This window comes from Scyliorhinus torazame, chromosome 2 (genome assembly GCF_047496885.1).
Source record: "Scyliorhinus torazame isolate Kashiwa2021f chromosome 2, sScyTor2.1, whole genome shotgun sequence".
NCBI lineage: Eukaryota > Metazoa > Chordata > Chondrichthyes > Carcharhiniformes > Scyliorhinidae > Scyliorhinus > Scyliorhinus torazame.
In genome coordinates, this window is record NC_092708.1 from 27,333,483 (window position 1) to 27,357,094 (window position 23,612).

The 23,612-nt window shown below is 50.3% G+C and overlaps 1 protein-coding gene across 1 annotated transcript in view; it reads right to left on the reverse strand.

The window, feature by feature from the left end:
* LOC140407757 (galectin-8-like) overlaps nt 1-17,599 on the reverse strand; it is a 40,528-nt gene extending 22,929 nt beyond the window's left edge. Inside the window, exons 1-2 of the mRNA XM_072495043.1 lie at nt 17,374-17,599; nt 8,705-8,793 (exon numbers count right to left, since the gene is read on the reverse strand). Of these exons, the coding sequence (XP_072351144.1) occupies nt 8,705-8,793; nt 17,374-17,400 (116 nt within the window). The 5' untranslated portion in view covers nt 17,401-17,599. The remainder of the gene's footprint in view (nt 1-8,704; nt 8,794-17,373) is intronic.
* Nucleotides 17,600-23,612: the final 6,013 nt, after the last annotated feature.

Below are 23,612 nucleotides of genomic sequence, written 5' to 3' on the forward strand. Positions count from 1 at the left end.
CACACCCACATGTTCTGGTCACGTCCGGCACTACAGGGGTTTTGGGTGGGGGTGACAAAGGTGCTTTCGAAGGTAGTGGGGGTCCAGGTCGAACCAAGCTGGGGGTTGGCTATATTTGGGGTTGCAGAAGAGCCGGGAGTGCAGGAGGCGAGATAGGCTGATGTTTTCGCCTTTGTGTCCCTAGTAGCCCGGCGCAGGATACTGTTGATGTGGAAGGAAGCCAAGCCCCCGGGTGTGGAGACCTGGATAAATGACATGGGTTTATAAAGCTGGAACGGATTAAGTTCGTCCTAAGGGGATCGGCTCAAAGGTTCACCAGGCGGTGGCAACCGTTCGTCGAATACCTCACAGAAAGATAGAGGGAATGGAAAAGAAGAAGACAGCAGCAACAGCCCAGGGGGGTGGGGGGGCGGGGGGGGGGGGGGGGGGGGGGGGGGGGGGGGGAACCAGAGGGATTCTCAGGGATGTTAATATATAAGTATAATATGTACAGGTTGTTGTTATAGATAATTGTATATTGGACTGTTAAACATATTTTTGGAGAATATTTATCTGGGACAAGGCAGTTGCCATTTAGTTTTGTTTTTGTTTATATATTATTTATTTCTTGTTTATAAAACTGGCCATTGTTATTTATATTGTTATATTACTGTGTAAAGGATACACAATGTACTGTGATGGTTGGCCAAAAATTTTCAATAAAATATTTAAAAAAAAAGAAAATGATAACTCTGGTGTTCATACTTTAGTTGAAGAAGGTTGTGGCTCACCAATAACCTGATATTGGAAAGGGAGCCATTCGTAACGTCTGCTGGTAATAAGGGAAATTGAATAATCAGGTCATGGTTGGAGAAAGTTAAAGGAGCAGGAGATAGCCGTTATATAAATGATGAGCCTGGCCAGGTAAGGAAGAAGCTGATGGGGCACAGAAACGGTGGGAAGTTGAAGAACAGGAGGAGAGGAAACAGAAAAGGCAGGTATAAGAACAGTTTTAGAGATGAGAAACATTTGCATTTTTGCCCTTGATACTGCCTTTGAGAGTTGAATAGCAAAGTGGAATAAAAAGGGTTTGAGGAAATGGTTAGTCATGAAGAAAGGAATCTAAGTTGCAATAAAATAAATATATTTATGTGCCACAATTTTTACAAATGCGAAACATAAAACTGAAAACCATAAATTGTTAAAAAGTTATGGTTTGGGAATTATTCTTTCTTCTATTTCTATCTCAATTTGGTGACTATTTCAAGACGCTGACCATTTTCCTCCAGAAGCTACCTCAGGGAAAGTAACATATTAATATGTATTTCATTCTTCCAACAGTCCTCATTAAATGCATCTGCAAAACAGCAATAAAGCGGCACATTTATTCCAAAACTAAATATTTCACACCTCACTTGCGGTATAATTGAATGTTCCCAATTTGTCTGGAATGTATCCCAGATACCAAGGTGATTTATAAAATTTGCTCACACAGCTGATGAGATTTTTGGGACAAATTTTGCAATCAGCATCTAAATGATGCTTCTGCTGTTTATAATATTTATAACCACATTATCTTTCAATATTAAATAAAAATGTATGTTACAATCCCAGCTGATGTCATTAATGGACAGATTCCAGGGTTGAAACTGGCTCAATAGATCCTGGACGGGATTCTCCGTCCCTGAGATGAAGTGTTGACACCAACGCCGAATCCGTGGAGTTCACAACAGAAAAACTTGCGATCGATTCCGCTACTGCTAAGGGGCTAGCATCGGTGCCACGTGGAACACAATCGATTCCAGAAATGGTGCCGGATTCGCCGGTTTCGTTATTCACACTCATGAGGCTGACAAGCTGCAGCCGCATATACACACCACTCCCCACTCCCACCATCCCAGCCAACAAGATGGCACAAGGAGAGTAGCCCCGAGGTTTACAGATGCCGAGCTGGAGACCCTCTTGGACGCGGTGGAGGAGCAGAGGATGATCCTGTACCCCGGCCTGGGAAAGAGGCTGGCAGCTGTCGTTCGCTGTGCCTGGGCGCAGGTGGCAGAGGCTGTGAGTGGCGTGGGCAACAATATCCGGACCGGCCAGCAGTGCCGCAAGAAACTGCATGACCTCCTCAGGGCGGACAGGGTGAGTAGGCCCCTAGTAATAACCCACAGCCCACACACCCACAACCCTCCCCCCACCCTCCCATCCCCACCAGGAGGACGGCCAAACCCCACCCTGCACCACATGTCGATACCCATACCAGCCACATGGGCTGGTGCCCTGGCCACTGAGGCCCACCCCCTGGGCATGAGTCGGACTGTCTAACACTGTCGTCTCCTGTCCACCCCCACCCCACCCCCGGTTGGGAGAAGGCCGCGCAAACCGCCAGGAGCGGGAGAAGACAGGAGGGGGACCGCCTGACCTGTGGCCCCTCACCATGGCTGCACAGAGGGACCTAGAAGTGGTCGGCGGCCTGGAGGAACGGGAGGTCACCGAGGTGGAGCTTGGCCACGGATGAGGAAGTGAGAGCCCGCTTAGTTGCAGTTCCCCGTGGCATGGGTGTCAACTCTTCCCCCCCCCCCAACACCACCCTCACCACTCTCATCCCCATACCACCCCCACACCACCCTCACCCCAACACCATCCTCAACCCCACACCACCCTTTTCCCCCCCCGGCCACGGTCTAATCATGCGCCTTGTCTCGTGTCTTGCTGGACCTGCTGGGGATGGGGTGGGTCCATCCAGTGCCCCTGCCTCCAGCCAGTGCCACAGCCGAAACCCGCCGTGGGCCGAGCACAAACGAGGAGAACAGCTCAGACACCAGCCCTCCACCTGAGACTCAGGAGACCCCGAAGCTCAGGTTGTAGGATAACAGTGATTTTCCATCTCAGCTATCTCCAAAACCCTCCACTAACAGAGAGACACTCACCTCGGTTGGGCACTTTAGTCAAGAGGCTACTAGGGCACTATCAGGTGCGCACCACACAGCTAATCCAATACAGCAGGTGGAGGTAGGAACACCCAAGAGGGCGGACGGTCAGAGGGCAGGCCGACACCAGGGACTAGCTGCCATCCAGATGGGTCTCGAACTTCTGGAATAAACAGTCTCCATAGTAGATGCAGTCGCAGAGGTGGGGACTACATGAGGGGTTGTCAGCGAGTATCCAACACCGTATGGATGGCATCTGCAGTGGAGGCATTGGGAGCCACCTGGAATTTGCAGCGGCACTCCTGAGCGTGGCCCAGTCACAGCAGGCTATGGCTGGGAACATTGGAGGCATTGCCCAGGTGCTGGCCAACGTGGCGCAGACACATGGAAGGTGGCCCTGTCTCTGAGGGAGATGGCGCAGTCAATAGCTGATGTGCCACAAACCCAGAAGATGGTGGCACAGTCGCAGCGTGCAGACCCTGGTTGAGACCAGGGTGGCCCTCCAGGACTGGCAGTGCCAGGTGGCGGGGGAGCCTCCGGGGATAGCTCCCTTCACACCTCCCTCCCACGGAGTAGCCCGGGGGCCATCGGGCATCCTGAGGGAGGATGACGTGATGGGGCCCATGCCAATGACTCCCACAGGGGAGATGCCGGAACACCGTAGCACCTCGGACTCCCCCACTCCTGTCCCTGCTGCATCTGGTGGGCAGAACAGGGCGGATCAACGCCACCCGGGAGCAGCCATGCCCAGCCAGGCCTGGTCGCCCCAGAAGACACCCGCCAACGGGGACCCAGGTCCCAGGGTGTGAATCACAGCAGGCCGCCTCCATTCCTGCTGTACCGTCTGGGGATCCACCTAGATGTAGCGTAGGGTCCGTAAGGCCAGGTTAGGCACCAGTTAAGTTGGTACGGGTGCAGGGCACAGTTTAGTTATAAGGGCCAGGGCACAAATCTGTATATATTTGTTCACATTAAACACCTGTTGCCACCGTTAAAACCTGTCTCGGTGCTCTGTCTGATGGGTGTGAAGAGTGGGTGAGTGGGTTGATCTGGGCTAGCCGAAGGGGGGGGGGAATGGCCAGACCCTGTAGGTGCCCCCACCCCACCGTCCCCACCACCGCCAGGGAGCCGATGGGACCATGTGATGGAATGGCCAGCTCGCATGCAGGGGTCACCTAGGTTGAAAGTGCTGCCGTGGGCAGGAGTCAGATGATATCAAACATTGCGGAGCACCAGAGCTCACCGCAGAGGGGGTTGTCATCATCATCTATCCCAGGAACAAATCCACTGTTACAGCTTTATTCCAAACTCGCAGGGCTGGTTTAGCACAGTGGGCTAAACAGCCAGCTTGTAATGCAAAACAAGGCCAGCAGCGCGGGTTCAATTACCGTACCGGTCTCCCTGAACAGGCGCCGGAATGTGGCGACTAGGGTGTGGTGAATGGAACTACTGTTAATTCACCAGTGCACTGTGGTATCATGTTACTGCTGTGTCGTGTTACGTTATGTGTTTAACTCTGTGGGCTCCACCTATGGGCCATTGTACGGCTTCACCCACAGGGGGATATGTCGGGGCATGTACGGGCTCGCCCATGGCTCCACCCCTTACAGGAAGTATAAAGGCAGTTGACCTGCGGGGCCGCATTCTTTGTTGTACCCGTCACAGGCAGGCTCAGTTGTAAGCTGATTAAAACCACGGTTTACTTCTCAACGTGTCTCTCAGTGAATTGATGGTCGCATCAATTTAATCAACTTAAAATTCTACTATGGACAGCAGTCATCGCGGGGCCGCCCCCAGCGCCTCCGATCACGCCGCCGGCTACCCCCAGCTCAGCGCGGTCACCCTGGACCAGTCGCGACCGAAGCACCTCCAGAGCTCCATGATGGCCGTCCGGGTAAACGGGTATGAGACACCTTGCCTTTTCGACTCCGGGAGCACAGAGAGCTTCATTCACCCGGACATGGTAAGACGTTGTTCGCTCCCAATATTCCCGACACGACAAACTATCTCCCTCGCCTCTGGGTTGCACTCGGTGCAAATCCAAGGGTGCACTACTGCAACCCTAGCGATCCAGGGCGCTGAATACGCTAATTTTAAACTATGTGTGCTCCCAGACCTCTGCGCTCCTCTCCTCTTAGGACTCGATTTTTAGTGCAACCTCAGGAGCCTAACTCATAAATTCAGGGGGGCCCTGCCCCCGCTCACCATATGCAGCCTCACAACACTAAAAATCGACCCTCCCCCCGTCTTTGCGAACCTCACCGCCGATTGTAAGCCAATAGCCACCAGAAGCAGGCGGTATAGTATGCAGGACAGGACGTTCATTAGGTCCGAGGTCCAGCATCTCTTGCGGGAAGGGGTCATAGAGGCTAGCAATAGCCCCTGGAGAGCTCAGGTGGTGGTCGTCAAGACCGGGGAAAAGGTCCGGATGGTGGTTGATTACAGCCAGACCAATAACCGCTTTACGCAACTCGATGCGTACCCCCTTCCCCGGATTGCAGACATGGTAAATCAGATCGCGCACTACCACGTGTTCTCTACGGTAGATCTGAAGTCTGCATATCACCAGCTCCCAATCCGCCCGGAGGACACGGTTTTTGAGGCAGATGGCCGCCTTTTCCATTTCCTCCGGGTCCCCTTTGGCGTCACAAACAGGGTTTCGGTGTTCCAGTGAGCAATGGACCGAATGGTGGACCAGTACGGGCTGCAGGCCACGTTTCTGTACTTGGACAATGTAACCATCTGCGGCCATGATCAGCAGGACCACAACGCTAACCTCCACCGATTTCTCCAAACCGCCCAAAAACTCAACCTCACCTACAAGAAGGGGAAATGCGTTTTCCGCACAGCCAGGCTAGCCATCCTTGGCTACGTCGTGGAAAACGGGGTCCTAGGGCCCAACCCTGACCGTATGCGCCCCCTCCTCCAATTCCCTCTCCCTCCCTGAAGAGGTGCCTTGGATTTTTTTTGTCCTATTATGCCCAGTGCGTCCCCCAGTATGCGGACAAAGCCCGCCCACTATTTAAGGCCACCATTTTTCCACTGGCAGCCGAGGCTCGCCAGGCCTTCAACTGCATCAAGGCAGACATCGCCAAAGCTGCAATGCGCGCGGTGGACGAGTCCGCCCCCTTCCAGGTGGAGAGCGATGCCTCAGAGGTCGCTCTCGCCGTCACTCTCAACCAAGCAGGTAGACCGGTAGCGTTCTTTTCCCGCACCCTCACCACCTCTGAAATTCGACACTCCTCGGTCGAAAAAGAAGCCCAAGCCATCGTGGAAGCCGTACGGCACTGGAGGCACTACCCCGTTGGTAGGAGGTTTACCCTCATCACCGACCAACGATCGGTTGCCTTTATGTTTGACAATAAGCAGCGGGGCAAGATCAAGAATGATAAGATCTTGAGGTGGAGGATCGAACTCTCCACCTATAACTATGATTTAGTATATCGGCCTGGGAAGCTCAACGAGCCCCCAGATGCCCTGTCCCGCGGCACGTGCGCCAGCGCGCAAGAGGACCGATTACGTGCTATCCACGATGACCTCTGCCACCCTTGGGTCACCCGGCTCGCCCACTACATCAAGGCCCGCAACCTGTCCTACTCCATCGAGGAGGTCAAAGCTGTAACCAGAGACTGCCAAATCTGTGCGGAGTGTAAACCGCACTTCTATCGACCAGATAAGGCCCACCTGGTAAAGGCGTCCTGGCCCTTTGAACGCCTTAGTATCGATTTCAAAGAGCCCCTCCCCTCCAATAATCGCAACACGTACTTCCTGAACATCATAGACGAGTTCTCCCGTTTTCCGTTCGCCATTCCCTGCCCCGATATGACCACTCCCACAGTCATCAAAGCCCTGCACAGTGTCTTCACCCTGTTCGGTTTCCCCAGCTATGTCCACAGCGACAAGGGCTCGTCGTTCATGAACGACGAACTGCGTCAGTACCTGCTCAGTAAGGGCTTCGCCTTGAGCAGGACTACCAGCTATAACCCCAGGGGAAACGGGCAGGTGGAGAGGGAGAATGCGACGGTCTGGAAGACCGTCCTACTGACCCTACGGTCCAGGAATCTCCCGGTTTCTCACTGGCAGGAGGTCCTCCCCGATGCGCTCCATTCTATTAGGTCCCTCCTTTGCACGGCCACAAACCAGACCCCTCATGACCGCTTGTTTGTTTTCCCTAGGGGAGCTACCTCAGGGGCCTCGCTTCTGCCCTGGCTGATGACACCAGTCCTCCTCCGAAAACATGTTCGGAGCCATAAGACCGACCCCCTGGTAGAGAGGGTCCAGCTCCTGCACTCCAACCCACACTATGCGTATATCAGATACCCTGATGGCCGGCAGGATACCGTCTCCCTCCGGGACCTGGCGCCCGCAGGCTCCAACACCACAACCACATCTGCATCCCCCACACTAGGTCCTGTCCAACCTCCCATGTTCAGCGCCCCTACCCCTATCCAACCTCCCATGTTCAGCGCCTCTACCCCGATATGGTTCTCGCGCTCCCTGCACCCGCACCACCGGTCCACAGGAATGAAGCTCCGGAAGAGCCGCTCCAGGAGTCCACGCCTGTGCCTGCTCCGGGCCCAGCTCCACAACCACCCAAAACGGCTGCAACACCAGTACCTCGGCGGCCGCAACGTACGATCCAGGCACCAGACCGACTGAATCTGTAAACCTGTCACCCCCGCCGGACTTCATTTTTTAAAAACAGGGAGTGAATGTGGTGAATGGAACTACTGTTAATTCACCAGTGCACTGTGATATCATGTTACTGCTGTATCGTGTTACGTTATGTGTTTAACCCTGTGGGCTCCACCTATGGGCCATTGTACGGCTTCACCCACAGGGGCATGTACGGGCTCGTTCATGGCTCCACGCCTTACAGGAAGTATAAAGGCAGCTGACCTGCAGGGCCGCATTCTTTGTTGTACCGGTCACAGGCAGGCTCAGTTGTAAGCTGATTAAAGCCACGGTTTACTTCTCAACGTGTCTCTCAGTGAATTGATGATCGCATCATAGGGGCTTTTCACAATAACTTAATTGAAGCCTACTTGTGATAATAAGCATTATTATTATTATTACAGCCAACTCAGGGCCCCCACCCCATAGTACAAGTATGTATCACAGAAAGGGTGGCCGGGGGGGGGGGGGGGGGGGGGGGGGGGGGGGGGGGGGTGTGTGTGGAGAGAGGAAAGAGGTGAGGGAGTGCGGGGTTAGGATGCAATGTCCGTGCCCCTGGCCTGTCTCCCAATCCACCACCCCCAGTTGGTGAACCTGGAGGCAATCAGAGCATCCTGTGTGCGTTGGCCCTGGCGCACACGTCATGCGGCTTCCCGTGCCTGCCTGGGCCCCATGTCCTGCCTACCCTCGCCCTCATCCTCCTCATTGGATGAGTCCTGGCGTTCCTCCTGCTCCTCCAACACATTGCCCTTCTGCTGTGCCATGTTGTGGAGGACACAGCAGGCCTCCACAATGCGGGTGACCCTCTCAGCATCATACTGGAGGGCCCTTCTCGACCGGTCCAGACATCTGAACCGTGTCTTCAGGAGGCCAACGTACCACTCGATCGCCAGCACATGCGTAGGGCTGGCCGGGAACTGTAGTTTCCCAACTCCAAGGACCTGATCTCTGACTTAAAAAGTAAGTTTTCTTTTCTCAGGTCCATAACATTTCCATGATCTTTTTAAAATTAAAAAATACACGATACCCCATGTGCAAATGTTAGAAAACGTATGATTTCTTTACTTGCTAAAATACTATAATTGGATAATAAAAATTAATTTCAGCTTATTTGAGTATATTACCTGAGGGGATCATCAGTCAATTTTCCTTTAATAACGACTATTGACTCTTCACGTAATTCTTCATCAAATTTTGCTGTACAAGGAACCATCTGAAATTTAAGATATACAGCAAGTAAATGATTAGTAGGAATCATCATTGAATACCAAGATAAATTCCTAATTCATTTTGTCTTTCTGGGAGCCCTTGGATCATACAATTCCCGACAGGCAATAAAAACTCTGAACAAAAGAGAAGAATCAGGAGATACAAGGGTGACACTAAAATTTAAAAAAACACTCTGGCATTAACCATTGTCAAAGCAGAAACCATTACTTTTGTTAAAGAGGAAATTATAAGTTGCATTAAAAAGTATTAGTAAAGAGTATGAAAAGGAAGCAGAAGAGTGAAATTAGATATCTCATTTAGGGGCATAACACTGAGCCAACTGGCTTGTTTAGAGTTTGAAGAATTACAAGATATAGCTATTAATTCAAAAATTCTATATACTATATGTAAATTATGGGGGGCATGGTGGCACAGTGGTTAATACTGCTGCCTCACAGCGCCAGTGATCCGGGTTTAATTCAGGCCAATGCGAGTGTGTGGAGCTTGCACTTTCTCCCCGTATCGGCGAGGGTTTCCTCCGGGTGCTCCGGTTTCCTCCCACAGTCCAAAGATGTGCAGGTTAGGTGGATTAGCCATGCTAAATTGCCCCTTAGTGTCCAAAAGGTTAGGTGTGGTTACTGGGATAGGGTGGAGGTTTAGGATTAAGTAGGGTGCTCTTTCCAAGGGCTGGTGCAGACTCAATGGGCCGAATTGCCTCCTTCTGCACTGTAAATTCTATGACTTATGAATTATAAATAATAGTGATATGTTTCATATTAGAATATGTAGAGTTATGAAAATTCAATTAAATAAAGATTAACTAGGGACTTCCGGTGGCAGCATGTAGGTGGAGGTGGAGCTGGCTGCTGCTAGTCTCTAGTTTTTGCACTTTTATGCCCAGTTTCAGAGGTAGTTTGTGAATCAGTTGGTGTAGGAAGTTAAAAGGAAGGTGTGATATGTTGAAGACCCAGAAGAAAAGCACTGGAAAGGGGGTGGGCGAACGTCAACCATGAATGAATTGGTGAATCCTGCAGGAAGGAAAATGGTGGGGGCTGGGTCACTGGGTGGAGCTGTTCCCGTCACAGCGGAGATGTTCATGAAGGCTGAAGGACTGGTCTGAAATGAGAGTTGGGACTTGGACTTGGTTTGAGGGGATGGTGATTGTGCTTATGGACAGTTTTTTCTATTTGATTGGGTTTTTTGATTTTTCTGCCTTTTGAATGGGGGGTATAGTTTATCTTTGTTTCTATTTGTTCATATATGTTTTAGGTTTATGTCTTTTTTCTGTGGGCGTGGTTTTGTATTGTTCCTTAATATGAGGGAGGTGGGGAATTGCTGGGGTATGTGGGGCTGGGTTGCTGAGGAGGGGAATGGGAGAAGAGGGGGCTTTGGCAGGGGTCACCCCACTTTGAAGCGAAGATTGGCTGGTGAGCGGGAGTGTGGTTGGGGGAGGGACCGCAGTCTTTGGAGCCTGTTTGAACAGGTTTTGATGGGCCTGGGAAAGGTGGCGGGAGCGGATCGAGACTGGGAGAGGTGTTTGCAAGGGGAAGTGGATGGGGGGGATTCTGAGAGTGGGGGGGGGGAGGGGTTCAACGGTAACAAAAGGCTGGAGCAGGGCAGGCCAGAGGGGCAGGGCCAGGGTTATGATGATGGTGGATAGGAGGGGCGGGTGGGTGAGAGACCCCCAGTCAGAATAGTGAGGGGATTAGGGAGATCGAAGGTTTTTGCACACCTGACGAGTTTACCTGCGAAGACTCTCATTCAAAGTATCATCTTGCATCATTGACTTTGTCGATATATGTGGCTGTGGAACCCACCTCTTCACTCACCTGATGAAGGAGCTGCGCTCCAAAAGCTAGTGATTCAAAACAAACCTGTTGGATTTTAACCTGGTGTTGTAAGACTTCTAACTGAAGAGTTTAAAAGCCAATGTGGTGATGTTGCAGGAAACCCATTGAGGGTGAAGGATCAGGTGAGGCTTAGAAAGGGGTGGGTAATTTGGGGTTCGATAGTAAGGCTCGGGGAGGAGGGGGGGGGGTAGCGGTATTGGTGGGCAAGAGGGTGAGGTTCCAGAAGGTGGTGGCTGATAAGGGGGTCAGGTACGTGGTGTGACAGGTGCATTAGAGAGGAGTTTGGGGGCACTGTCGAGCGTATATGACCCCCAACTGGGACGATGCATGGTTTGTGAAGAGGGCGCTGGATGCCATCCCGAATTTGGACACCCATGGGCTGAAAGTAGGGGGGGGGGACTGGAATGTAGCATTGGAACTGAGGGTGGACAGGCTTCAGCCGCGCTCGCTGACCCTTTTGGGGGAGGGGTCGAAGGTATTGGCTGGGCTCATGGGGGAGATAGGAGGAGTGGACCAGTGGAGGTTTTTGTATCCAAGGAATCGAGAGTATTCATTTTTCTCCCCGGTGCACAAGGTGTATTTGCGGATTAACTTTTTTGTGGTGGGTAAGGCCCTGTTGGCTAGGGTTAAGAGGTCGGAGTACTCAGCAATTGTGATCTCAATCACGCTCCGCATTGGAAAGATGTGGTTTTGGAGAGGAGGCAGCCCAAATTGCTTCGAAAATTCTGCTGGGTAACTACCCGGCCCAGGGGCCTTCCCTGACTTCATACCCCTGACATTATCCAGCACCTCCCTCAGTTCCAGGGCCTCCTCCAACTTGCTTCTTTGCTTCCTCCACCCGGGGAAATTCCAGCTCATCTAGAAACCGCCCCATGTCCCCCTCCTCTTCCCCCGGGTTCACCTCGTAAAGTCCCTGGTAGCACTCCCTAAACGTCTCATTTATCTTCCCTGGCAGCTGGTGAGCCAGCATGCAGCTCGCCTTCTCCCCATACTCATGATGCACCCCCCTTGCCCTATGCAGTTGCCCTACGGCCCTCTCTGTTGTCAGCCTGTCAAACTACCCCTGCAACATTTTCCTCCTCTCCTTCCATGATCAACTAGTGCGGCCAAATTTGGAATCGCTGACAAAACCCCCCTCATAAAACCCACATCGTCCCAATTTGGATTTGGATTTTTGTTTATTGTCACGTGTACCAAGGTACAGTGAAAAGTATTTTTCTGCGAGCAGCTCAACTGATCTTTAAGTACATGAAAAGAAAAGGAAATAAAAGAAAATACATAATAGGGCAACACAAGGTACACAATGTAACTACATAACACCGGCATCGGGTGAAGCATACAGTGCGTCACCTGCAGAAAGACCACCCCCGGTTTCAAGCTCCAGAGGTGCACGAACACCCACGACCTTTTAACCGGCCCATTCAGTCCACGGACGTTCCACGTTACCAGCCTTACTGGAATCTTATGCCTCCAATCCCCTCTACCATCCGTCATCTTCCCCACTAAACTCCCGCCCTTAATTCCACCCTATACCTAGCCCATCCCAGCTGGCCCCCTTCTCCGCTATTGACCATGTCATCTCTCACCCCCTGCCACATCGCAACAACCCCCCCACCATCCCCTCCCCACCCAGCCACGCCTCGCGGCCTTCTCCACCACCACCTCACTTCCATTCACCAGCATCACCTGCTAGTGCGACAGTCCCTGCCCAAAGGCACCTCCCAATGACCCCCCCCCCCCACCCCTCAGCTCAAGGAGGAAGGTTCATTGCTGACCTTACCCTCCCCCACCACAATAAACACTTCTCCTGAACTCCAGGCAGCCTTCTCCAAAAGCAATCAAGCAAATGTTAAACACAAAACAGTCCCATAAAACAGGAAGGGGAATGGGAACATCCATCCCCACATAAACATTTCACCCCTACAATCCCTTACAATCCCAACAGTAAACAGCTGTACCCTAAAAAAGACGAAAAATGCCCAATCCCTACCCACACTTCAAACATGCTCCCAACCATTACAAAGTGGCAGCACCCAAGGTTCCCAAGCATTGTCCGCTCAGTTATCCCCCAGTTTATGCTCCTTAATGAAGTCTTTGGCCACTACTGGGGTCTCGAAATAATACTTCCGGCCTCCGAGCGTCACCCATAATTCCACCGGGTAGAGCACCCCAAACATGATCTGCCGCCGGTACAGCACTGCCTTGGCCTTATTGAAGCCTGCCCGCCGCTTCGCCAACTCAGCTCCGATATCCTGATAAATCCGGACGTTATTCCCCTCCCAGTCGCAGGTACGGTTCTCTCTGGCCCAAAGCAAAATCTTCTCTTTCTCCACATAGAGCTCCCCAGCTATAGGCTTCTGCCTCAGGGACCTATGCGCTCGATCCACTTCAGGGGCCTTATCTAGCACCCTTTCCGCCACCAACCCCAGCAGCATCTTCGCGACGTACCTCGTGGCACTCACACCTTCCACTCCTTCAGGCAGGCCCACTATTCGCAGGTTCTGCCTTCTTGAGATATTCTCCTGCTCCTCCACCTTTGCCCTCAACATTTTACAGAGGTCTCCTAGGAGCCCCACCTCCGCCTCCAGATCCACCACACGATTGCTGTGATCCGAGATCACTCCTTCGATCTCCCGAATCTGCGACCAGTGCACCTCCAAACACTTCTCCACCCATTCCAACAAACCCTTCAGGGGTGCCACAGCTCCTTCGATGGCCTTCAAGCGTTCCTCCTGCATTTCCCTCCTCTGCTGCCGGAATTCCTCCTGAGTAAAAGCTACCAACTGCTTCATCTGGGGCCTTCCAGCTTGCATCAGCCCTTCCCTCCACTGCCTTGCTTACACTGGCTGCTGCTGCAATACAGGCCTGCACCATCTCTTTAGCCTGATCGCTCACTGTTTTCTTCTGGGTTTGATAACCAGCAGTCATACCACTCCCAGGGGAAACTACTCCTCCAACTTCCACCTATGCCTTTTTATCAAAATTCCACCCAGTGTCGGGTAAAAAGACATCTTTTCTGTGCCTTTAAGCAGGAGCTGCCCTGTGTGTGACCACTCATACCATGGCCACCACCGGACGTCCCTCCTGTTTTTGTTTCAATGTCTGCGGGTCTTTTTGCCCAAGTCTTTTTTCAGGGGGGTGGACAGGTTGATCTCGATTGTTTGAGGGGGAAAGGTGGCCAAGATTAGGAGGGTGATACCGTTGTACTATTATTGGCTGGCAAAAGGTGCGGGGTTGGAGCAGAGAGTGGGAGGGAGGCTCCGTGGGTAAGGATGGAGGTGGACTCCTACAGAGAGTCGGGGTGGCGGGTGCTGACAACAACGTCCCCATGAAAGTATTCGGCGAGTCCTATGGTGGTGGCCGCGTTGAAGATTTGGAGACAATTTAGACAGCACTTTAAGCTGGGGGCTGGGTCAGGGGGGATGCTGATTAGGAGGAATCATGGGTTCGACCCAGGGAGGATGGATGTGAGGTTTCGGGAGTGGGAAGACAGGGGGATTAGGGAAATGAAGAATCTGTTCCTGGGAGGACGATTTGCAAGTTTGGAGGAGTTGGGCGAGATGTATGAGCTGGCACGGAGGGAAAGTTTTAGGTATATGCAGGTGCTGGATTTTGTGAGGAAGGTTTCCCCAACCTTCCCGATAAAGCCTGCCTCCTCGCTGTTGGAGGCGGTGTGGTCAGTGCTTGGCCAAGGGTATGGCAAATTCTGGAACACAATTGCCGGAATATTGCCAGGGCCCATAAGCGCTGCAGTATCCAGTGTCTTCAGGCATTTCTTGATATCACGTGGAGAGAATCAAATTGGCTGAAGACTGGCATCAGTGATGCTGGGGACCTCTGGAGGTGGCTGAGATGGATCATCCACTCGATACTCTGGCTGAAGATTGTTGCAAATGTCTCAACTTTTTATTTTGCACTGATGTACTGAACTTCCCTATCATTCAGGATAGAAATATTCGTGGAGTCTTCTCCTCCAGTGAGTTGTTTAATTGTCCACCGCCATTCATGACTGGATGCAGCAGGACTGCAGAGCTGAGATCTGTTTCATTGGTTGTGGACTCACTTAGCTCTTGTCTATCACTTGCTGCTTATGCTGTTTGGAATGCAAGTAGCCCTGTGTTGTAGCTTCACCAGGTTGCCACCTCATGTTTAGGTATGCCTGGTGCTGCTTCCAGCATGGCCTCCTGCACTCTTCATTGAACTAGGGTTGATCCACTGGCTTGCTGGTAACGGTGGGGAATATGTTAGGCCATGAGGTTACAGATTCTGGTTGAGTACAATTCTGGTGATAGCCCAAACGCCTCATTGTTGTCCAGATTTGTTGCTAGATCTGTTTGAAATCTATCACATTTAGTACAGTGGTCGTGCCACACAACACAATGGAGGGTATCCTCAATGTGAATACTGTGTACAGTATTGACATTCTTATGTAAGGAAAGATGTAAATGCATTGGAAGCAGTTCAGAGAAGGATTTCTCTGAATGGGCAGGTTGCCCAGGAAAGGTTGGGGAGGCTAGGTTTGTATCTGTTGGGAGTTTAGAAGTGTAAGATAACTGTGTAAGATTGACTGAAACATACACAATCCTCAGGGATAGGGACAGGATGGATGTGGAGAGGATATTTCCTCTAGTGGGAGAACCTAGAACTTGGGGTCATGGTTTAAAAATTAGGAGTCGCCCATTTAAGCTAGCGAAATAGTTTCTCTCTGAGCATCATGAGTCTTTGGAACTCTTGTTCAAAAGGAGTTGGAAACAGAGTCTTTGAATGTTTTCAAGGCAGAGGTAGATAGGTTCTTGAAAAGAAAGTGAGTAGGTGGGAATGTGGAGTTGAGGTTACAATCAGATCAGTCATGATTTTATCGAATGGCGGAGCAGACTCCAAGGGTCGAGTGGCTTACTTCTGCTCCCAATTCTTGTTTGAATTTTGCCTGGTATCCAGGCCAATATTTGTCCCTCAACCAACATTACCGAAGTAAATGTTATGGTCATTATCACGTCAGCTTAGAGGATCTTGCTGTGTATCTTGGCTGTTGCATTTCATGAGGTCTATACTTCATCGGCTGCGAGTGCTTTGCAATGTCCTCAGGCCCCGATAGGTGCTACTTAAATGCAAGATCTTCTTTCTCTCATGCTCTCCGTTACAGTTTCCAACTCAAAACATTGGATTTTCAAACATTTACTGCCCATCCTTAATTGTCCTTGAGGAGTTGGTGCTGAGCTGCCTTTTTGAATCGCTGCAGTCGGTACACCCTAATGCTACTAGAGAGAGGGTTCCAGTGAGGGAACGTCAATATATTTCCAACTCAGAATGTTGAGTGGCTTTGAGGGGAAATTCGAAGTGGTGGGATTTCCACATACCTGCTGCCCTTGTCCTTCTAGATGGTAGCCGTTGTGCGTTTGGAATGTGCTAAGGAGCCTTGGTGAGTTCCTGCAGTGTATCTTGTAGACGGTACACACTGCTGTCAGTGTGCTTCAGTGGTGGAGGGAGTGAATGTTTGTGTATGCTGGCTAAAGAAGCAACATTGCAGGATTCTATTCATCTGAGTCAACATTTGATTAGATCAGTTTAGGCTCTAAATAGAAACAAAATGGTGTGTGCAGTGGTGTGTTTTTCTGCAATGCCAAAAAGGGAGAGTGTGGAAGTATCAGCCAAAGTCAAATACCGTTCATCTGTAACATGACCTCCCCAGAGTGTGAATCCGTACTGGACCCAAATCCGCCAGCACCATTTAATAAAGAAAAATAATTTCACTTTAACTCCACTGATAATGTGACATCCATTAACTTCTCAAAGACAGCAATGTTATCTGTAAATTAGATGAAGCTACTGCCCTCAAAATGGTCCTCGTTGATTCTGCAACACAAAAAAACTGAGATGTGACATTCTCCCCTTGTCCAATTCTAACTAAAAGAGATGACTAGTTTAATTGTGGAACCATAGAGGGGTGCCATTCGGCTCATTGTGTTTGTGCTGGCTCGTTGAATGAACTACTCAATTAAACCCATTTCCCCCTGCTCTGTCCCCAGAACCCGGCAAATGTTTTCCTTTTCAAGCATTTGTCCAATTCCCCCTTGAAAAGTATTCTTGTTTTTTGCGGCCATTTATTCGGGCAGCTCACTCCGAATCATAACGCAGTGCAAAAAAAGTGCTAGTCTCGCCTCTGTGTCCGCCGGTTAACAATTCTCCTGCCGGTGGAAACAGTTTATCTCAATTTGGTCCATCAAAATGAGCCTGGTGGGGTTGGCGGGAAATCTCTAGGTGGGATCTTGCTGAGCAGGAAATTGATCATGAACGGCCGTCCGCCAACACCAGCTCCGCTTCCAAACCAACACCCCGCCCGACGCGAAGCCTTTACCAACCCACGAGCGGATGTCTGTGACCGTGTTTGAGGAGCTGTTCGTCGCGGGGGGTAAATAGGGAAAAATCTGTACAGACTGTATCGTTGATTGTTGGGAAGTATGTCTCCCGGGGTGTTCATTTGCTGTAACCTGTTTTGATACATGTTTGTAATAAAATACATATTTAAAACCCCCCGAGCTTACCTTTAACGGAGGTGTCGTACCGGACCCAAATGGAACTGAGGGTGGCGTAAAATCGTAGGAAGTCGACGCAAAGCGCCCGCCCAAACGCAAACTAGAGGGTTTTTTTTTTTCAAAACCCGTGGGCTTGAAAGCTTTATTCCCATTTGAAAACTGAAAAGAAAATGAATAGGTTTTCAAAACGAAGATACCTACCGGTCGGTGAAGCTTCAGTATATTCATTCTTTTTTTTTTGGTAAAAGAAGCTGGAGGGGGTGAGAGTTGATGAGTTGTTTTTTTTTGCGGCTGGATTTGGTCGGTTAAAAAGAGGTGAGGTTGGTTGAAGGAGCAGTTAGGTCTAATGGGTGCCACCCGTTTCAATGGGCAACAAACAGCTGGTGGAACCGACGTGACCAACTGGCACCGAAGCAGTCGCCGTTTGCCGCTCACGCCACTTGCGCGTGGTGTTCGCCCTACCCGGTCCGCGCGCGCGCATCGCCGCGGTGGGCGGGGCCGTCGGCTGCTTCCACCAACCGCTTTATTCCGCGCGCGCCCACCCCGCCCCCTGCCTTTCCCGCCCTGCGGGTGGAAGTCTCGGCCGTTGGGCGCGCGTGGTGGACGGCCGCCATTTTGGGGCCCCTTGGCCGAAGCCCTCGCCCCCTTTCTCTTTTTGAATTAACCGCCGAACCCCCCCCCCCAACAGTAACACCCGAAAACAAGTAACCCCTTCTGTGTTGTAATATTCTGCCGCTGTGGATTCTTTTGTTGTTGGAATAACAAGAATAGCATCAGTAAACGTCAATCGTACATTCTAAATGCTGCATGTCTCCTTTGCAGATTGCAAGTATCTTTTCCCCTTCGTACTGCAGCTCATATTTTTCTTTATACAGGTCTGTTTGTCTCCATTTCCCCTTTGAAGAAGGAGATATAGATATATTTCTGATTAAAAAGTAATGGGCTATGGGGAGGTGGATTTGAGACCAGGAAGAGATCGGCCATGATGGGCGGAGCAGGCTCCAAGGGCGGAATTGCCCACTTCTGCTCCTAATTCCTATGATCCAAAAACCATTTCTCGAACAGCCTTTTTTTCCCCTGGCATCCGTGTTTCCCATCCACGTTTTGTCAGTTCCAAACCCAGCAGGCACCTGGCCATGGCATGCCGATGCCAGCGTCTCAGATAATTGTACGCTGAGGTGGAATTATTGCCGATAACCCTCGTCTTGGATGGATCCTCCTGTTGCTGCGTGTGAGGCAGAAAAAGAAGATTGTTGCTGAGTTTGAGTTCCCAGCACAACGCGTTCCATGCCTCACACAAAGTGCTCCATTCTCCGAGATTAAATTTAAACACGTGGCAAACAGCGAGGTCATTGGCCTCACCCAGCCTGGGCCATCTATTTGAAAGAGCGGTCCAATTGGCCTTGCTCACGCTGTCCTTTCCTCATGGTCCTGCATGTTTCCCCCTGCCCTTCAAATACTTACCCAATTCTCTTTAGAAAGTTATTGAACCCTTCCACCGTGCAGTGCGTTCCAAATCATAACAAGGTCTTGCCCTTCCCCTGGAGTTTCTGAGTTGGGTTAAAGCTCTCCAAAGACCCTACCACACCTTTCCCCGACCACCATCACCCCTTCCCCAACAACCCCCCAATGGTGCCAAAGGCCTGACGCGTATGTGGCGGGATTTTCCGATCATGCTTGGCCCAAGACTGGAAATTCCCACCCGAGGTCAATGGACCTTTAAACGGTCCGTCAAATTTCCCATCATGCCTGTGACAATTACTGCGGTGATGGGACAGGAAAATTTACCCATGGCGTTAATGAGGGGACTGAGTAGAGTACGACCCACACTGTGATGTAAGAGAGCACACAATCTGCACCCAGGGTCAGCCTAGTGTTGGACAGAGCCTTGTTTACCAGAAAGCATGGAGACAGCTCCTAGCTTGTACTCTTTACTTCAGATTCACGAAACTGTAAATAACACCCTACAACAACAAGAAGTCTTACAACACCAGGTTAAAGTCCAACAGGTTTCTTTGGAATCACTAGCTTTCAGAGCGCAGCTCCATCAGGTGAGTCTCACCTGAGGAAGGAGCTGTGCTCCGAAAGCTAGTGATTCTAAAGAAACCTGTTGGACTATATCCTGGTGTTGGAACACTTCTTACTGTGCCCACCCCAGTCCAAGCCGGCATCTCAACATCATGCCTACAACAAGAGCCACAGATGCTACCAGTAAGCCACAAGCTTAATTTAAAATCTAATATCTGAAAACTGATTTCAGATCAGTGTAAGGCAGTTTTTTTCCTAACCCCGAGTCCATCTGCGAGGATCCCTCATGTAGTCATGAAATAGAGGCCCTGGAAGCAGTTCAGAGGAGGGCCACTAGACTGATGCTTAGCTTAAAACCTTTTAGCAACCATAATCGGCTGAGAGGGCTGGGTCCTTTTACTTCAGAAAATCATAGATTGTGAGGAGTTTTGATTGAAGTCTTTAAAATAATGAAGAGATTAAATTTTGTTCATGTGTATAGTCTATTTCTGTTAGATTCAGAAGTGTCAGGGAACATGAATATAAATTACGTCTGCATAAAACTAAGTTAGATGTCAAGATTTATTTATGCAGAGTCAGCAAATTCTGTAACAAATTGCTTGCTCGTGAAGTGAATAAAAATTTGTCAAAAATATGCAAAATGGATGTGATTGAATTTCTAGCTGTGGCCTGTACCACAAAATTACCAATAAATTGCATTTATGTAGTACCTTTAACATTGTAAAATATCCTGAGGTGCATCAGGGGAGCATTATTAAACAAAATTAAATACCAAGCCGCATAAAGAGGCATTATAGTAGTTGACCGATAGCTTGGGCAAAAGCACAGGATTTAAGGAGCATCTTAAAGGAGGTGAGGTAGAAAGACTGCAAAGTTTAGGACGGGAATTCTGAATCTTAGGACCTAGGCAACTGAAAGCATGGTCAGCAATGGTGGAGACTTTCGGTGGCGACCATGGAGTGAGTGGTTGTACATTTGGTGGCTCCCGCTCAAGGTGGATTTTTTCGGTCCTTCCCCACTAGAATGTTGTGGTGTTTGAGGGGGAAAAGGTGAATGAGTGCCCAGGGAAGGTAATACTGCTCTGGTGACTAAGAGTCATCCAGACTCGAAATGTAGGCACTCTTTTCTTTCCAGAGATGCTGTCAGACCTGCTGAGATTGTCCAGTATTTTTTGTTTTTGTTTCAGATTCCAGTATCTGCAGTAATTTGCTTTTATCTCCTCTGGTGAGGTTTGGGTATGGATCAGCAGATGAGAAGTGCTACGAGAAAGAGAGAACAGTTGGAATGCTTTTGTGGTATGGCACAAGTGAAGATGGCAGAGGGCAAGGGGGCAGTGCTACCCGCCCAGTGGTTGACGGAGCAGCTGATGGAGTTTTTAAATGCCAAATTCCAACAGCAGATGAAAGAGACCTCTGCCGATCGAGTGGGTGGAGCAGAGTCAGGAGGCTCAGGGCTTGGCGATCCAGAAGGTGGATGAGTCAGTGGTGGAGCATGAGGATCGGCTGACCCCGCTGGAGGTGGGAATGAGGATGGTAATGAGCAGCCGGAAGAGGCTCAGAGAGAAATTGGAGAACCTCGAGAACCACTCCAGGAGGCAGAATTTGAGGATTGTTGGGATTCCTGAAGGCATCAAAGATGCGGAGGCCGCCAAGTTTATGGCAAGCATGTTGAAGAAATTGATGGGGGAAGGGGCCTTTGGCCGCCCCCTTGAAATGGATCGGGTACACAGGGTGCTGAGGAGGAGAAGGCCTCAGGTGGGGGAACCAACAAGGACGATGGTGGTGAGGCTGCATCGGTTCCTGGATAAAGAGAAGATCCTGAAGTGGGCGAGGCAGACCAAGAGCACCTGGGAGGGAAGTGAGCTGTGGATTTACCAAAACCGTGGTGCAGAGCTGGCCAAGCGGAGGGCAGGGTATAATCGGATAAAGGCCGCCCTCTATAAGAAGGGGGTGCAGGTAAGGGTTTTGTGCCTTTCCCGCTTGTGGGTGACGCATCAAAAACAGGAATTTTATTTTGACTCACCAGAAGAGGAGATGTACTTTATGAGGGACCATGGACTAGGAGGAGTGTGAGGACATTGAACTTTGGAGAGGAGTTCTGTGTAAATTGTAGAGCATATTGGGTGGGTGAATTAGGGGCTGGTTTAGCACAGTCGGCAAAACAGCTGGCTTGTATTGCAGAACAAGGCCAGCAGCATGTGTTCAATTCCCGTACCGGCCTCCCTGAACTGGCGTCGGAATATGGCGACTCGGGACTTTTCATAGTAACTTAATTGAAGCTTACTTGTGACAATAAGCGATTATTATTATTAATTAGGGAAGGTTACGGCGGGAGAGTGGTGATGGTGAATGTGCCTTTTGTTTCTCTTTGTTGGTGGTTGGGGGGGTGGGAGGTGCTGACTAAAGGGGTGAGGGGAAGTCAGAGGCCTTGGGCGGGGGCCACCATGCTAGCTGGGCTAGTTAACGGGAGTAAAGTGGGGGGATTGGCAGGAGAAGGTGTGGGGAAGACAAGGGGGGGTGGGGGTGTTGGTTAATAAGAGTGGCTTTTGAGGTGGGGAGCATTGAGACCGATCCGTGGATAGATCTGTGATGGTCAGTGGGAAGCTGGAGGGGATGCCAGGAACGCACACATTCCTATAAAGCACTTGATTTCTCTTTTGTTTTGGGGGTAGGGAAATAATAAGGGCACATATTATGTCTTCACAGGGTAGCACATTTCTTTGTCCCACTATGTAACCCAGGTAAGTCACCTTGGCACTTGTAAACTTTTTTCCAAGTTCACCAGCAAGTTTGTCCTTTTCATTTGCATCCATCATTGCGGTCACTGCATCCAAAAGGTGGTTTGTGGAGGAGCTGTTGTCAAGTGACAGTTAAACCTGAAACAGTTCTTCAGTGTTTCCCTCCCTACCTCCTCCTCTAACCAAAAAAAAAAGACAACCACTGTAAGGATCCCAGCTGAGTAAAGATCAAGAGGGAGACTCGAGGGCAGGTAGAAGTAAAAAGATTGGATTGGATTGGATTTGTTTATTGTCACGTGTACCGAGGTACAGTGAAAAGTATTTTTCTGCGAGCAGCTCAACAGATCATTAAGTACATGAGAAGAAAAGGGAATAAAAGAAAATACATAAGTGGAACTGTGACGTCACAGCCTGCAGGTAAGTGATGGCTGTGACTGGTAAGTAGTTTTTCTTTTCCCTGAGGTGTTATAATGTGGGGTGCAGTGGTTGCTGAGTGAGTGCTTGCTGAGAAGGGGAGTAAAATTTTTTTTAAAATTACTGTTGGGAGTGTAAAAATGGCAGGAGATCCCAGACCCGTGTTATGCTCCTCTTGCTCAATATGGGAGTTCAGGGACGCGGCCGATGCCCCTGACTCCTTCATGTGCGGGAAGTGTGTCCAGCTGCATGACGGCTCTGGAGCTGCAGATGGACTCACTTTGGAGCATCCGCGATGCTGAGGAGGTCGTGGATAGCACGTTCAGTGAGTTGGTCACACCGCAGATTAGGATTGGTAAAGGAGACAGGGAATGGGTGACCAAAAGGCAGAGAAAAGGCAGGAAGGCAGTGCAGGTGACCCTGCGGCCATCTCCCTCCAAAACAGGTATACCGTTTTGGATACTGTTGGGGGAGATGACTCACCAGGGGAAGGCAGTAGTAGCTAGGCTCATGGCACCGCGACTGGCTCTGCTGCACAGAAGGGCGGGAAAAAGACTGGCAGGGCTATAGTCATAGGGGATTCAATCGTAAAGGGAGTGGACAGGCGTTTCTGTGGTCGAAAACGAGACTCCCGAATGGTATGTTGCCTCCCGGGTGCACGGGTCAGAGATGTCTCAGATCGGTTGCAGGACATACTGAAGGGGGAGGGTGAACAGCCAGTTGTCGTGGTGCATATCGGCACCAACGATATAAGTATAAAACGGGATGAGGTCCTACAATCAGAATTTAGGGAGTTAGGAGATAAGTTAAAAAGAAGGACCTCAAAGATAGTAATCTCAGGATTGCTACCAGTGCCACGAGACAGTCAGAGTAGAAATTCAAGAATAGTCAGAATGAATACGTGGCTTGAGAGATGGTGCAGGAGGGAGGGGTTCAGATTTCTGGGACATTGGAACCGGTTCTGGGGGCGGTGGGACCATTACAAATCGGATGGTCTACACCTGGGCAGGACTGGAACCAATGTTCGAGGGGATGCTTTTGCTAACACTGTTGGGGAGGTTTTAAACTAATGTGGCAGGGGGATGGGAACCAGATTAGGAAGTTAGAGGTCAGTAAAGAGGCAGCAACTAAAGCCAGTAAGGTACTAGATAATAAACTCAATGTGACTAAGGGGAAGAGTAGACAGGGAAGAGATCATGAACGCAAAGGGACAGGTGGTCTGAGGTGCATTTGTTTCAATGCGAGAAGTGTAGCAGGTAAG